Genomic DNA, 14,738 nt, shown 5'->3' with positions numbered 1-14,738 from the left:
TGGCATTGACCTTGATCATGGTCAAGGTCAATGCCTATGAACAAGGTCAAACCTGACATGCTAAAGGGATTTTGTTTTTTGTCCCTGTATACTTATGCTGGCATTATTCTGAATTTTAAATAGTTTAACTAAAAGAAGCTGACTGTAAACAGATATATAGATTTCCCCACCATCCCTTATTTACAGCACCAAATCAGTCAGACTAGTTGTTTTTATTCTGAGTTAATATAGCCTCTAAAATCCAAGCTTATAACAAAGGTGCTGAAAGACTCCAGGCTATTGTAAGGAAGAAGTACTGCTTCAGAAGATGGTGCATTGCTTGGTGTTAAATAGTTTATAAGCCTGAATATTTTCCTTTATTTCAGAGACACTATATTATGGCTAGCACTGAAAACACACATATGTTGTGTTTAGACTTAACTTTGATTTTGACCAAAAGTGTAATTGAGGGGGACCAGGTGGGAGCAGAACACTGGGCCTTCTCCTACAGTAGGAATGGTAATGGCTCAGGAGCACTCTAGTGCTTGTCAGAAAGAAGAATCCCTTTCAGCAGGAGCCTATGCCTGGGACATGTTTTAATGTCTATGTCTGTACTGTTTATCCCAAGGGCTGCTAGAGGTACACTATGTAGTTCGTGTTCCATCAAGGCTGCAGTCTTACACAAATTAACCATGGAGTAAATCCGAGTAGACATATGTGGGACTAACTTCTGAGTAAACATACAGGATCTAGCACTCAAAAATATCCCAGATAAATAAATATAAAAGGTATATTAAATTCTACTTTTCAATTTGTTTTTGTTTTAACTATTACAACCCACTTCAAGCTTTTGGGATAAGATGACCTAGATCAAATGAAATAAAAGTTTCAAAGTAGAAATAAGTGACAAGGGAAAAAAATATTCTAATGCAGAAATTTAAAGGTGGTTTTGTTGTTGTTGTTTTCTAGTCTTTGTGGAATGTGACTATAGGGGAGGGACATTATGATGAACTTGTGCATGTGAAAATTTACCATTACACTACAGTGATTTTGTCACTGAAGACTTGAACTGGGATCCTGAAATCTTCCTGCACAAGTACTTCTGTTATTGGAGGTTTGCTTACAGTCATCTGAGAAGCCAAGCTGAAGGCCCTTGTGGGTAGGGTCACCAACCTTCCAGATTGGTCTGGGATTTCCAGGTGACTCCTGAAACTCGTTCTGGAGATTTTAAGAGTCTCTAACATTAGAGAATTTCCAACATTATATCATATGGGGGGGGGGGGGATAGCCAGGAATAATTTCAGTCACAGTTGCAGCTCTACTTGTAAAGCTAGTGTATGGATCCTCTGGCACAAGCACAAGTGCCTTCAGCTTGTGCAGTGAGATCCTTGGATCCAGGTCATTAAGTGGGGTGAAGAACTTTTGAAAAAGTCCTGTTGCTTATTTGGTTTTTATATTTTAATTAAAAGAAGGAAAAATTGCTTTTAATGCAGAATTTTTACAATTAATGGAAACAGCTCCCCATATTATTTCAACCTTTTTCTATGGGAGGCTTAAATCTCATTTAACCCTGACAATCCATGTGCAATGTATCCTGCATGACAAGTAATTCTGTGCTTGAACGAGCACCAAACCCTAGTAACTCTTCAGGCACCATTATTTTCTCCTGTCCTGGAAGGATGGATCTGGTAGGAGTGCTATGAGAACAAACCTTCAGTTTATTCTTCTGCAAATGTAATTCAGAACATTTTGCATCAAATGGATTGTGGGCTACCAAGACTTGAGCATTGTCTATACTTTAGCAACTGGAGATAGTACTAGGACAGGATTGTTTCATAGGACTTACAAACATTTGTATCTCTCTTTATACTTGCTGCCCTTTTGGAAATGAACTTTTCAAGCAGTGAATTATTCCATGATCAAAGAAATCCTCTCCATATGCTTTATGAATGAAATTTTCTTCCCATGTCCAAAGAATGCATGATAATTCGTTTTTGTTTTTTTTATTCTCCTCAATCGTACTTTTCAATCTTATTTTTTCTTAAAAACAGGAAAGTCCTGAGCTGCCTTACATTGCAGAATTGTAGCAATATAATAATTATACTTACAATCCTGCAAATCAGGGTCCTGATTCATATAAGTTTTGTAAGCACTGGTGCTATCTTCTGCTCTCTCCCTCATCCCCATGTACTAATGCAGGCATTAATGAGCTACAGTAACCCTAGCAGCCAGATGCACCATTGTGAAACAGTTGGCAGGACTTCCCTTTTCACATCCAGGAAGCTTTGGAAACCCTCTGATGTATTTCAAAATTTCCCAGTCAGTAAAATGGAAGTGTCAGCAGTGGCATAATTCCTAGAAAATATATTCAATATCTGACTAAAGTTTATTCTTTTGTATATGGATTATTTTGTTTGTGTCCATTTTAACCAGGGTTGACCCAAGACATTTTGCTGTCATTTTACAGCATTATGCATGTTCCATGGGTTAAATATATAACTAAAAGTCTTTGTGTTAACATAATGCATTCTGTTGTTGTATTTTTCTTTCACAGTCACCTTTTGACTGTTGAATATTTATGTTGGACCAGAGATTTCCAACATTAGAATGACTTGTTAATTAGAACCATACTGGCCAGAACCATTGAATCTTTTCTTCAGCCCTAAAGATAATAAAAATATTTTGGAGAGTTCAGCTGTTTTTTAGTTAACAGAGGAGAGTAGACAGAAAAAGAAGCATTAAAAAAAAACAACCTAGAGTTTATTGCCAAATGATACTATGGCAAGTTTTAAGATGAAAATGGCAGCCAGCTGAATCCCAGAGTGTGTCACTTGCTATACCAGCAGCAGCTTCTCTCACTCTTGGAAATGTGACAAGTAATTTGTAAGCTCATTGCACATTCACAAATTGTCCTTTCAGAGTGCAACATTGGCTTTGGTTCTTTAAAACAAAAAATGGCACAGTACAATTATCTTCTTTGATAACCTCCGGGAATGGGAGGGAAAGAAGAAAGCCACTTCCAAAAAGCTAGTTCAATATGGTATGTACTGGAGGAGCAACAATATTCAATCGTCTGTGTACATCCAGCCATTGTAGGTGTAAAGTGCAGATTCAGATACTATTGGAACACTCTTTGCTGTTTATGTTATTTATTTCATTCCCACAAGTCTTGTTGATAGCTCTTTACACTCTTTTTTCAAATTATGACTGATGGGATCTTAATGGCCATCAGCTTAGTCTCTTTTGGAGTTGACATACCCGTGTAAGGGAAAGTTTTGCTGTGTTAAAAGCTTGGTTCTTCACAGTTCTTTGCCCTTTGTTCCTATCCTTCTACCCTTTGCCCATGATTTCAAGAAGCAATAAAAGAAGTTTATCTATATGACCTTTTGGGAACTGCTGGATCTGTTGCACTTATTTTCTGATTGTTTTTTGTTGTTGTGTTTCTAAGTCATTGCTGCCAAAGCTATTTCTCCACACCTGCTCAGTATCTCAAGATAAATTGCAGTAGAGGGACTCTAGGTGTGGGGACTGGAAGTAAATTCTCATTCCTGACCATACTGAGATGTTTCTTTCTTCTGAGGTTAGGCAGGTTAAGTGACTAAGTCACAGGTTAGGTGACTTAACCTCTTAGGCAGGTTAGGTGACTACTCAAATACCATTCACACATTTTCATTTCTTTTCAGATTTACACAATATGTTCAAGTTTTGTCTTTGTCAGATTGGTAATGATTTGATGATTGATAGTTTCTTTTCAGTCATAAAGGTAACCTCAGGTTTGCTGCTTTTCCTTACCAGCCCCCCACTACCACCAAAACAAATGCCAGTGCACCTATGATAAGAAGCCATGTTGCATTTTCATTGAGTGTCTTTTATCAACGGGCATCAGATGAGACTCTGTAGTAGTTAGTAATATAGTAATATTGCAGCAATGCTCAAGATGGTTCCACTGTCATTCATTGACAATGAGTTTATTTCCACTTTTGAAAATAGTTTTCATTGCCATTGATAACTAAAGACTGTCATTTGCTCACTCTCAGTTGTTCAATTCTGTTTCCTAGGCAACTGTAAATGCCCGACCCCAACGCATCCTTGATACCTCCTCCCTCACGCAGTCTGCCCCAGCCAGTCCTACCAACAAAGGCATGCACATACATCAAGTGGGGTAAGTTGCCTCTATTTTAGATTTCACATAATAAATAGTGATGCTGCTGAAGTTCACCAAACGAAGGCCTAGGAACTGAAGAATTCATGTGCTTGTTTGAAGGGGAGTTGTGCATTATGAGCTCTGCATTACTTCTCTGCTTTTGGATTTAAAATCTGAATTGGAAAAGAATTCCCGGCTTACCTTACCAAACAATATTTCCAAAGTCCTTCCCCTTTCTCTTTAAGCAAAATTTATCTAACTGGGTCATTGGCAACTGTGGTGGTGGTATGCTTGCTGTGGGAAGGAGATAGATAGCTTTGGAAGAACTATGTTACCTAAGAGCCATCTAGGCCCTTTTACCTGTGATGTAAGCAGCACATCAGATTATGAAGGGAGGGAGAGATGAGATCTCCCGCTTTCCCTTAATCAGTGTGCCATTGCCACAATGTCCCAGATAGGTAGATTTTTTGAGAGATTGGGGAGGTTTGAGATATTAAGATTTGTCTTGGAAATATAACATACTATTTTGATCTTTTGGAAAACAGCTTCTGTTATTTTTGAGGTAATCTTATTCAAGCCAGGACCAATTTACCCATCTGTACACCCAAATTACTTGTGTCTATAGGCTGATACCCATGTGTGCACAAGCATGTATGTGCATGTGTGGATACAGTGTTAACATGTCTCCTTTTGAAGCCATCATTCTGGAGGGGAAGGGTGTAATCTGTTTCATTTGATGGCAGTTTTGGGAAAATATCTACCTCTATAAAACAGACACATAATCCCTGCAGTTTGGAAAATAGCTGACCCCAATTTATTCTACATCAGCAAAAGTCAGAAGCAGGGCTGGCCTTGCTAAGAAGCAACCTGAAACAGTCATGTGAACTGGCACCCTTGAAGGGGCAGCAAATGAACACACTCCCAGCCCATCCGTCCACCCGTCTCTCAAGTCTGCTGCTCCACTGGGGGCTCCAATTTTCCAGCTCACTGACAGCAAGTTAGAAGAGGATCCTGGCAGTGGCAGCCCCCTTAGCAGGGCCCCTTTCCCCCAAAAAAAATAAAATAAAAAAGAGCTGCTACAGCTTCAGATAACCTCTCCGTGTCTACTTGGTGCTTACATAGCTTGCAAAGCACCAAGTGGGCAGGGAGTGGAGCTCCAGAGCTCATCCCCCTTTACTTTGCTTTCCTCTCCCTTTGCGTCCTGGCTATGCACAGTGAATAAACGTCTAACATGTATTGCTCCGTTTGAATCAGAAGCAGTGTGGAGGAAAGAGACTAAGTGCCATGCTTCTAGTTATTTAAGGAGAGGGGAATGGGGGCACCTCTCTTCCCCATCCCTATCAATGGAGAGGGTATGCTCACTCTCTCATCCTCCCTAAATATAAGGAGAGCAAGTGGGCAAGTGAGTGAGTGGGTCCCTCCCTGCACACTTGCTCATCTGTCTTTCCCCATCCACAGGGAGGCTGGCACACATATGCTTCCACGCAAGAACAGCAAAACTGGGGGGGGATGGGCAGCAGGGAGGCATGGGCTAGCCCTTGTCAGAAACCAAAATGTTGAATATATGTTGGTCATTTATACAAAACACTCAGTAACTCAGAGCTACCTGATGTAGCTTATTCAACACAGAGATTTAACCTTTGTGCTGGAAAAATAGCTAACATTATTCTGTAATTATGAAGCGAGGCACAAGTATCTTCCTTTACATTGGGAATGTGCATTAGGAATTTGTTACAGCATAAGCTTACTAAATGCATGTATTCAATCATTTTTAAAAATTGAGTTGTCCTTCAGACATTACTGGATACACAAGTTTCGTAGCAATACACTAACCTTTATCTTGGAAAAAATAACAGGTCAGGTGTCTTCTGGTGACTCACTGTCACAAAAAGAAAGCTTCTCTACATAGACTTACCTAATTTTCCATTGAGTAGTCCTTCAGTCAAGCGCAACCTGGAGCTGACTGCTGTTAAGGAGACATTCCTGTAAATACTGCTGCACTATCTCTTGCAGTAAGATCTAAGATACAGACAATTTCTAGATTTTGTTTCAAACTCTACTTTTCCCCCTGTAGTTCCACTGGGTCAACAGTCAAGTGCTATCACCTTGGAAAACAACTACTGTCTACAAAATAACCAGGTTTATCCATAGTAAATGAAAGTGGCAAAAGCAATTTAGCTGTAATTACTAAATGCAGCCAGTGCTTTCTCCTGCAGCCGTCATATTTTGTATGGTCCTAGTAAAAGTATCCAGTGCAGCATTCAATATATTTTCTTTCCCATTATTAGAGGGTCACCACCAGCTACCAGCACCAGTAGCTCCAGCTTGACTAATGACGTGACAAAGCAGCCTGTGAGCCGGGACATCTCCTCTGTAAGGCCTGCAAATGTGGGCAACGTGGGGGTGCAATACACTCCACACTCCCACCAGTTTCCAAGGACAAGGAAAATGTTTGACAAGGGCCCAGATCAGGTAAGATCATTGTCTTCCAAGAAGTCCTTTCAATTTGTTCCTTGGCCCACTGCATTCAAATGTAGCAGAAGAAACACTGGTTGATTTCTTCCTCAATAAGTTAAAAGATTTAAATGAGTTGCTATTTGGTGTTTGATAACCAATCTTTTCCACGCTCCTTCTGTACCTCCCATATGGACACTTGATACAGTTGTAAATAGGGACTTCTCTGAAGGTCAGTGAGAAAGAGGGGAATAGTATCTAGTATTCTGGATTTTCAAGCACTATTTGTTTTGTCTAAGAGTAGCTATTCCTATGACCAAGACAAAAAGGATTGAAGAACTAAGATGGTAAAAGCAAGATGGTAAAATTTTGAATTTTTTTTCTTTGAATTATCTTATCACCATTTTTATTAATATGTACACAAGAATTCCTAGGTGCCTCCTTGACTAGTTACCCAGTCCTGATGGTGTAGCTCTCAGCAGAATTGGAGATGAAATTTCATAAGGTAGAAAGACCTAAATATGGACTATGCCTAAAATACCCAACACCTGCAGTATTGTAGAAATGGTCAAGGTACATCTACTTCTTTACATGGAACATTGACTTCTGTTATCTATACCAGTGGTTTTCAAACATTTTAGTTCTGGAACCCGCTTTTTAGGATGACAATCTGTCAGGACCCATCAGAAGTGATGTTATTAACCTGGACATGATGTCGTGGCTGGAAGTGGCATCATCAAGCAGAAAAATTTTTGACATGCCCCCCCATATGACAAAATCAAATCTAATTAATTAAATAAGTTGGTAAATGTTTACAATAAGTTTAAAAATTTATTTAAAATAAAGGAGAACCCTTCTAACCTTCCCAAGCAGCTGCAGATCTTTTAAAAAAGTTCTCCAGACATCCCAAAGGCTGCAATCCTATCCACACTTCTCAGGAAGTGAGTCCCATTTACTATCTTGGTTAAAAGCATATACGTAAGAGTACAAATCTGTAACATTTCCCCAAATGCAGTCACATAGCATCAAGTCTGATATATTAAAAATAAAATACACATTGAAATAAATTGAGACTCAATTGAAATTGGCTCACGACCCACCTAGTGGGTCCCAGCACACAGGTTGAGAAACACTGGTCTATACTATTTGAGGGCAAAGTTTGGCCATTACCTCAATTTTACCAAAAAAAGTTACACCATTGTCTTAGTAATGAATCTAGGTCAAATCCTATGTTGTTCTGCAATCATGTTTTTGTCCCAATAACGTATTCTTAGTTGACACCATACTGTGATGTGATCCATGTCGTGCCCGAGGTATATGGGTCCTCTGAAATGCATTGATTGATTTCCTCACTCTTCTCTTGGACAGACAGCTGATGATGCCGATGATACTGTGGGGCACAAAAACTTCATGACGACAACAATGCAGACAGGGTTTTGTGATTGGAGTGCCAAGTATTTTGCCCAACCAGTGATGAAGGTACAGTCTGTTTTTCTTCCATAATCTTTTCTGAATTACAGAATTACATCAGTGCAGAACACTGAAAAAGTGTGTCACAGACCCACAAAGTGTGTATCCTATCCCCTCTCTTGCCAGTATTCATTTTATTTCCTTAGTTGAGTTGAACTTTGATCAAGAAGGGGAAAGATAGGTTGACTTCTATTCAACTAGATGGACAGATGAAAAAATTACATAAATTGGGGAAGGAGGCAGTGGCGTCGCTAGGGGGTGCGGGGGCCTGCACCAAGTGACGTGCAAGGGCGGTGACACACTAAAATTGCGGTGGTTTGGAGTGGCCATCTCTTCTGCATCTTTTTTTTTGGGTTGTAAGCATTTTTGGATCAGGGAACCATTTATTGATTTATTTTGGAATGTAAACCACTCTGTGAACTACTTTTTTGTTGAAAAGCAGTATAGAAATAGTCTTATTACTAATAATCTTTTGAGCCCAATCCTATCCTCTCCCCACTCCCGCCAATTTAACAATGCCTAAAAGGTGCAGCCCAATCCTGAGTTCCCGTGGCATGTGGCTGCAGCAGCACCAGAAACGGCGGCAGCTGCATCCTACACACTAACAGCAGCTGCGGACGGCACCTCGGGAGAAGGGGACTTTTGTCCCCTTCCCCCAGGTAAGGGAAGTAGCCCCGCAATGGGGCTGCTCAATTTGGGGCTACCTTTTGGTCGGCAGTGAAGTAAGAGCATTCGTGTCGGGCACCGAGCCCCACCTGAATGCTCTGGATCTACCGGACCCGCCTCCCTCCCTCCCCAGCACACACTGTTCTGCCAGCGTGCACTGTTCAGTATTGGGCCCTAAGAGTCTATCCTGGATAGGTTGGTTAAATCTAGCCTGCCTCAGCTACATCCCCTCCAACACCTCAGTTCCTGGCACTAAGGAAATGCTGTGTGTGTTGTAGAGGGATTTGCACCCATTGCCCAAGTAACTTCCTCTTCAGCACTGAGAGTATCGGCAGGTTTCGTGTGTGCAGCTGCTGCTACAACCTTACAAAAGGAATGGGGTGTAAAATCTGAGGATACACTTGTCTATAGCTGCCTCTTTCTGTCTCACGCTGGGTGGAAAATGCTTGGAGATGGCAAAGACTCTGCTACAAGATTGCCATCACCCTTACCACAGCAGCAAGGATTGTGCATCTCTGTGCTCACAATCTACCAGCCAAGTTTTTCAGGTTTTTATCTCATGACCACCCTGTAATTCAGGCACGGATTAGAGCCAGCATTCTTATCTCAATGAGTCAGGGCAGCTCTGCATCTTTTAACTAAGCAGTAATAACAGATATTCAAGCTTGATGCACCATCTCTGTCCGTGCCTCTAATACGTGAAAAAGAACATGCAACTCCCCTGTATTATAATACAGGCATTATAAACTCCTACAGCTCACTGCTGGGGACATGAAATAAATCACTCTTTGCACATTTCACAGAAACCGTAAGTAGGGAATATGCAAGTCACTCTGGCTGCTGTTTAATTGTAATGGATTAAGTCTTCCTCAGATTATGAGCACCATGAGGATAATAAACAAGCACTGACTGAAACAACTGTGGGCTGTTTCACATATTGCACGAGGCCAAACCAAGTTTTCTGTTCAACATGTGCTTTACAGAAACATCCTGGCTGCTTAAATACACTTCAGTATACTGTGTGAATAAGCTCTTGTACTAGAACTTCAAGTGGATGAGACCTTGAAATGTTGGTTACTGGAGTGTTTAAGCTACAGTGCTGCCTCAAACATCTGTTCATAATGTATGACAATGGAGGCAAATTTACCTAGAGTTTTTAGTCTGCTGTCATGCTGAATGATGGCCCATCACCAGTGGGGATAAGTTCCACTGTGAGGAAAAACTTGGGACAAAGACTGTGCACAAGTAATTCAGCATTCTGTCTTTGGCCTCTGAAAATATGGGTTTAAACCCCATTCAGCCACAGACTCTTTGGATTACAGGCTATCCTTCAGCCTCCATTTCCATCAGTAAAAGCTGGAATAATAGCAACCTGCTTCACAGAGAAATAGATGAAAGATGGGCTGTATGCTAAACAATGCTGTATTAATTATGAATAATAATGATACCAAAATGATCACAATGCTGCCGAGAAAGAAAATTTCTAGCAGCTGGCTGCATATTTGGTGCAGGCAGCTGTGTTTTCCATATCTTTCCTTCCTAATTACTACAGAGGTTTGTCTTCAAAGAGGATCACACTCCCTCCCCCCTCATCATGCTCTTATTCAGCTCCACAGTGAAGAGCTGGTACTGAATTCACAATATTGATATTGTGTCCAATATCCCGAGTAGACTAATACTGTCTCTAGCTGTTACTGAACATGGTTAATCTGCATTATGCTTTACATACTAACTCTTCCCTACGCACAAGCAAAGTGAAGTGAGGAGAGGGGGAAATAAACTGAGAGATGTTTTAACCCACATTCTTTTAATTCTCTTTCAGTGGCTTTGTGTGCTATGAGAAGCAACTTTATGTGTCTTCTTTTGTAGCCCATAGCAGATAGCAAACAATATTTCTCTGAGCCAGACAGCACTTGAGCTCCCTGGGAGAGTTGTGGTGATTAAGTATTCTGCCTTTCTGCTATCCCAGAGGAACATAAACACAAATTACTTAGAAAATATATATATATATATATATATCACAATGAGCCAGTTTTTGCCTACTGTGTAATTAAGCCCTTGTATTCGAGCAGCAAGGGCAGAACTGTTAATGTTTTCCTATATTTATAGTTAGGTTACCAGCTGTGTTAATGTTAAAGCAATGCCAGAACATTGTGCCTTAAGTGAAGACGCTTTAATCCTCGAAAGAGGTCAGCAGATCACATCCTCTGATAGAATTTAAACTTGACCCCACTTGATGTAGTAAAACTCTGGAGATCAATGTTACCAGGCTGTTTGTCTGCAATCTGAACTGGAACTCATGAGCCCCATTCTTTGACCTTTTTTCAAAATTTCAAGGGCATAAAATGCATCCCTTTTTGGTACAAATAAATGCTCAAGCTCTGCAGATGCTTCAACTATGACAAAACTAAAGAGGCATGCAGGATGTTCCATGTACGAGAAATTTGGATAAACCACCAACACATCTCTGGATTAAAGGAGAGCGGGTTTCTGGATTCAGTGCTTTCTTATGGCTTGCATGCCCAGTATGATCTTTGACTTCTTCCTTTTGAAGAAGGTCATCATGCAATATTACAAAGTTTGAAAAGCAGCTTGTGATTTAGCGTAAAGATCCGTCATTCCAAAGATAGAAGTCAAAGATTCTGCTGGGCAAGTCTCAGCCCTAGAGTATTCCTAAGTAGCTCTTTGGATCAAAGTCATAGTAGTGAACTGCCAAAAGGCAACTTAAGTCAATCTCTGTGTGCATGTAGGTCTACTAAAATAATCTGCAAATGCCTTCCCTCATGTGCACTTGTGCCACAGTTCATTGATTGGAGAAGGAATGGGAATAGATATCTCCCTGTTCACACTGCACTTGGGCTTCTTGCTTCTGTTCCATGTAAACAGGTAGATATATATACTGTATTTTGCACTGAATTCTGGAATAGAATTGCATGTCAAAAGAAAACCAGACAGATTGCATGACTGGGCATAAGTTCAAAAACTGGAGTTAGTCCGAACCATGACAAAGTACTCATTTAAAAACCAGATTTCATCACTGCTGCTATTGTATGGAACAACTCACTACCACATACTGAATCAGGCTATGATCAGAGACTCTTTTGACGTTATTTGCACCGTAGTAGCAAGAGACGGCGTCATGATACAGCCCCTTCCAGCGCAAGTGTTTTCTCATCTCCCAGGAAAAGTGGTGCTTGCTGAGGTAATAGTTGTGTTTGTTAGGTCCTGAGATGTTACCTTAGGTGTCTGACACTCAGAGCGGTATGGAAATGAGGCACCCTGTAGCAACTCCACACTGCAGAATGAGAAGAGATCCCTCTTCCAGGTAATGTCCCACAAATACTTCTGGGCTCTTGTTCTTCTGCATGGTGCTCACCACTCAAGATCACTTCACACATTATGTTTTTTTAAGTTTCTGCTATGAAACTTAGAGCACAATCCTAACCCCTTATGTCAGTGCTTTCTAGCACTGGCATAGCGGTGCCAATGGGCCGTGTGCTGCATCCTGCAGTTGGGTGTCACTCATGGAGGCCTCCTCAAAGGAATGTTTATTCCCTTACCTCAGAGCTGCACTGCCCTTATGTCAGTGCTGGAAAGCACTGACATAAGGGGTTAGGATTGTGCCCTTAATTGTATGTCTAAAATTGTAATATGTAGGTGTATTTTTCAACATTTTGCAATGTTTTGCACTTGTTCTGCACTGCACACAATCCTCATAAGGCACTTTCTGTTAATTTACAAACAAATCATTTTCTACCTACTTGATGTTTTTATTTAAAAGGACTGCTAAAGCTGTGAATTAGTCAGAGAACCTAACAGATTAAGGTATCTGGTATGGGCGGGGAGGAGGATTAGAATGAGAAGATATATGCCTAAAGTAAACATCTCTTTTTTTTAATTAATTTTTAATTATTTTCCCAAATAAAAACAAACAACAAATATAAACAAACACATAACAAACACAAACTCAATTCACAACACTGAAAAAAAACACAAAAACATAACGTTGAAGGGTGCAGGCAATCATATATCAATATATCTAATCAATCAATACATATCTTCTAACCTTATCCCTCTTCTAGTTTAACCTCTTAATATCATTTATCTATCATATCTTGTATAATATATCATGTATACAATATATTCATCTAAATGCCCTATCTTATACATCTACAACTTCATTTTCAACCAAGCATAAAATGGTCTTCATTGCTCTGTCTGTGGCGGTTTACGCTGTTGATCCAAAATCTCTGTAAGCCTATCCATTTCCTCCACATTCATTATTTTATCTATTAATTCATCTTTTGTTGGAATTTTAATATCTTTCTAGTATCTAGCATATAAAATCCTTGCAGCAGTTAATATCATAACTAAATACGCATCATTTTCTTTATAATATCTAAGGTGATATTAAGCAAAAATAATTCTAGTTTCAGTGGTATTATAAATCCAACAATCTCTTGTATTAGATTTCTTACCATTTTCCAGTATACTTGCATTTTTTTACGTCCACCACATATGATAAAACATCCCTTCTTCACATTTACACTTCCAACAATTTTTTGATATGTTCTGATCCATTTTCCCCAGGTTTACTGGTGTCATGTACCATCTATAAAACATTTTATATACATTTTCTTTAAAATTTGTTGCTCTAGTAAATTTTATATTATATTTCCAAATCTGTTCCCATTGTTCTAATGTAATATTATGGCCTATATTTTGCACCCATTTTATCATACATTCTCTTATTGTTTCTTCATGCATCTCAAAATCCAATAGGAACATATTCATTCTTTTGATATATTTTTCTTTTATTTCTAAGAGTATTCTATCAAATGGCGTCTGTTCTGAATTCTTCTTTTGTCTTTAATTGCCCATCTTTCTTAATAAACTTTCATATCTAAGCATTTTTGTTGTCTCTAGTAAATTCAGCTGCGTACATGCTTCTAACGGCGCCACCCATCTGGGGATTTTGGTATACATCTGTCTTTGTATTTTAACCCAGATCCATGATAAAGATTTCCTTAACATATGATTATTGAATCGCTTATATTCGTTTGCTTTTCCATACTAAACAAATGCATGCCATCCCCATTCAAGATCATGTCCCTCCAGTTTAAGTATTCTTTGATCCTCTAATATAATCTACTCTTTAATCCATAGTAGTGCTGCGGCCTTATAATATAAAAACCAATCAGGGAACCCCATGCCTCCTCTTAGTTTCACATCTTGCAAGGCCTTCATTTTAATTCTTGGTTTCTTTCCCTGCCAGATGAATTTCAAGATGATTTGATTAGTTTCTTTAACTATATCTTGCTTCAAAATTACAGGGATTGTTTAGAAAAGAAAGTTTATTTTAGGCAAAACATTCATTTTCACTGCAGCAACTCTTCCCATCAATGAAAGTTGCAATTCTTTCCATTTTGTTAAATCTCTTTTTATTTCTTCAATCAATTTCAAATAATTATTTTTCAGTAATGTGCTTGTTTTCTTCGTTAATTGAATCCCTAAATATTTAATTTTTTTCTTCTTTGAAATTTGTTAATTCCACCAATTCCTGTATTTTCTTTATTTGCATATTCTTTGCTAAGATTTTCATTTTCTTGACATTTATTTTCAGTCCTGTCACTTCAGTATATTCTCGCAACACATCTAACAAATTTTTGGCAGATTCTAATGGTTCTTCTATAATCACCATAAGGTCATCCGCAAATGCCTGGATTTTAAATTCTTCACCCCTTATTTTTAATCCTTTAATCTCTTCTGTCTTTCTCACTTGATTCAAAAGTATTTCCATAATCACTATAAATAATAATGGAGAAAGTGGACATCCCTGTCTTGTTCCTTTTTCAATTTTTATCTCCTCTGAAAGCTCTCCATTTATTCTAATTCTAGCAGTTTGATTCTTATATATCGCTTTAATCATACCAATAAACGGAGTTCCTACAGCCATCATTTCAAATTGTAAAAACATCAAATTCCAGTTCACATTATCAAATGCTTTTTGAAAATCTATAAAAAA

The 14,738-nt window shown here is 39.0% G+C and overlaps 1 protein-coding gene across 5 annotated transcripts in view; it reads left to right on the top strand.

The window, feature by feature from the left end:
* Nucleotides 1-14,738, top strand: part of RPTOR (regulatory associated protein of MTOR complex 1) — a 434,461-nt gene that overhangs the window by 353,814 nt on the left and 65,909 nt on the right. For all 5 annotated transcript variants that reach the window (XM_066615740.1, XM_066615739.1, XM_066615738.1 and 2 more), the window contains 3 exons: nucleotides 4,038-4,141; nucleotides 6,412-6,595; nucleotides 7,946-8,056. In XM_066615740.1, coding sequence (XP_066471837.1) covers nucleotides 4,038-4,141; nucleotides 6,412-6,595; nucleotides 7,946-8,056 — 399 coding nt within the window. The remainder of the gene's footprint in view (nucleotides 1-4,037; nucleotides 4,142-6,411; nucleotides 6,596-7,945; nucleotides 8,057-14,738) is intronic.

Source organism: Tiliqua scincoides, chromosome 2, assembly GCF_035046505.1.
Source record: "Tiliqua scincoides isolate rTilSci1 chromosome 2, rTilSci1.hap2, whole genome shotgun sequence".
Classification (NCBI taxonomy): Eukaryota; Metazoa; Chordata; class Lepidosauria; order Squamata; family Scincidae; genus Tiliqua; species Tiliqua scincoides.
This window is presented reverse-complemented; position numbering and strand designations above follow the sequence as displayed.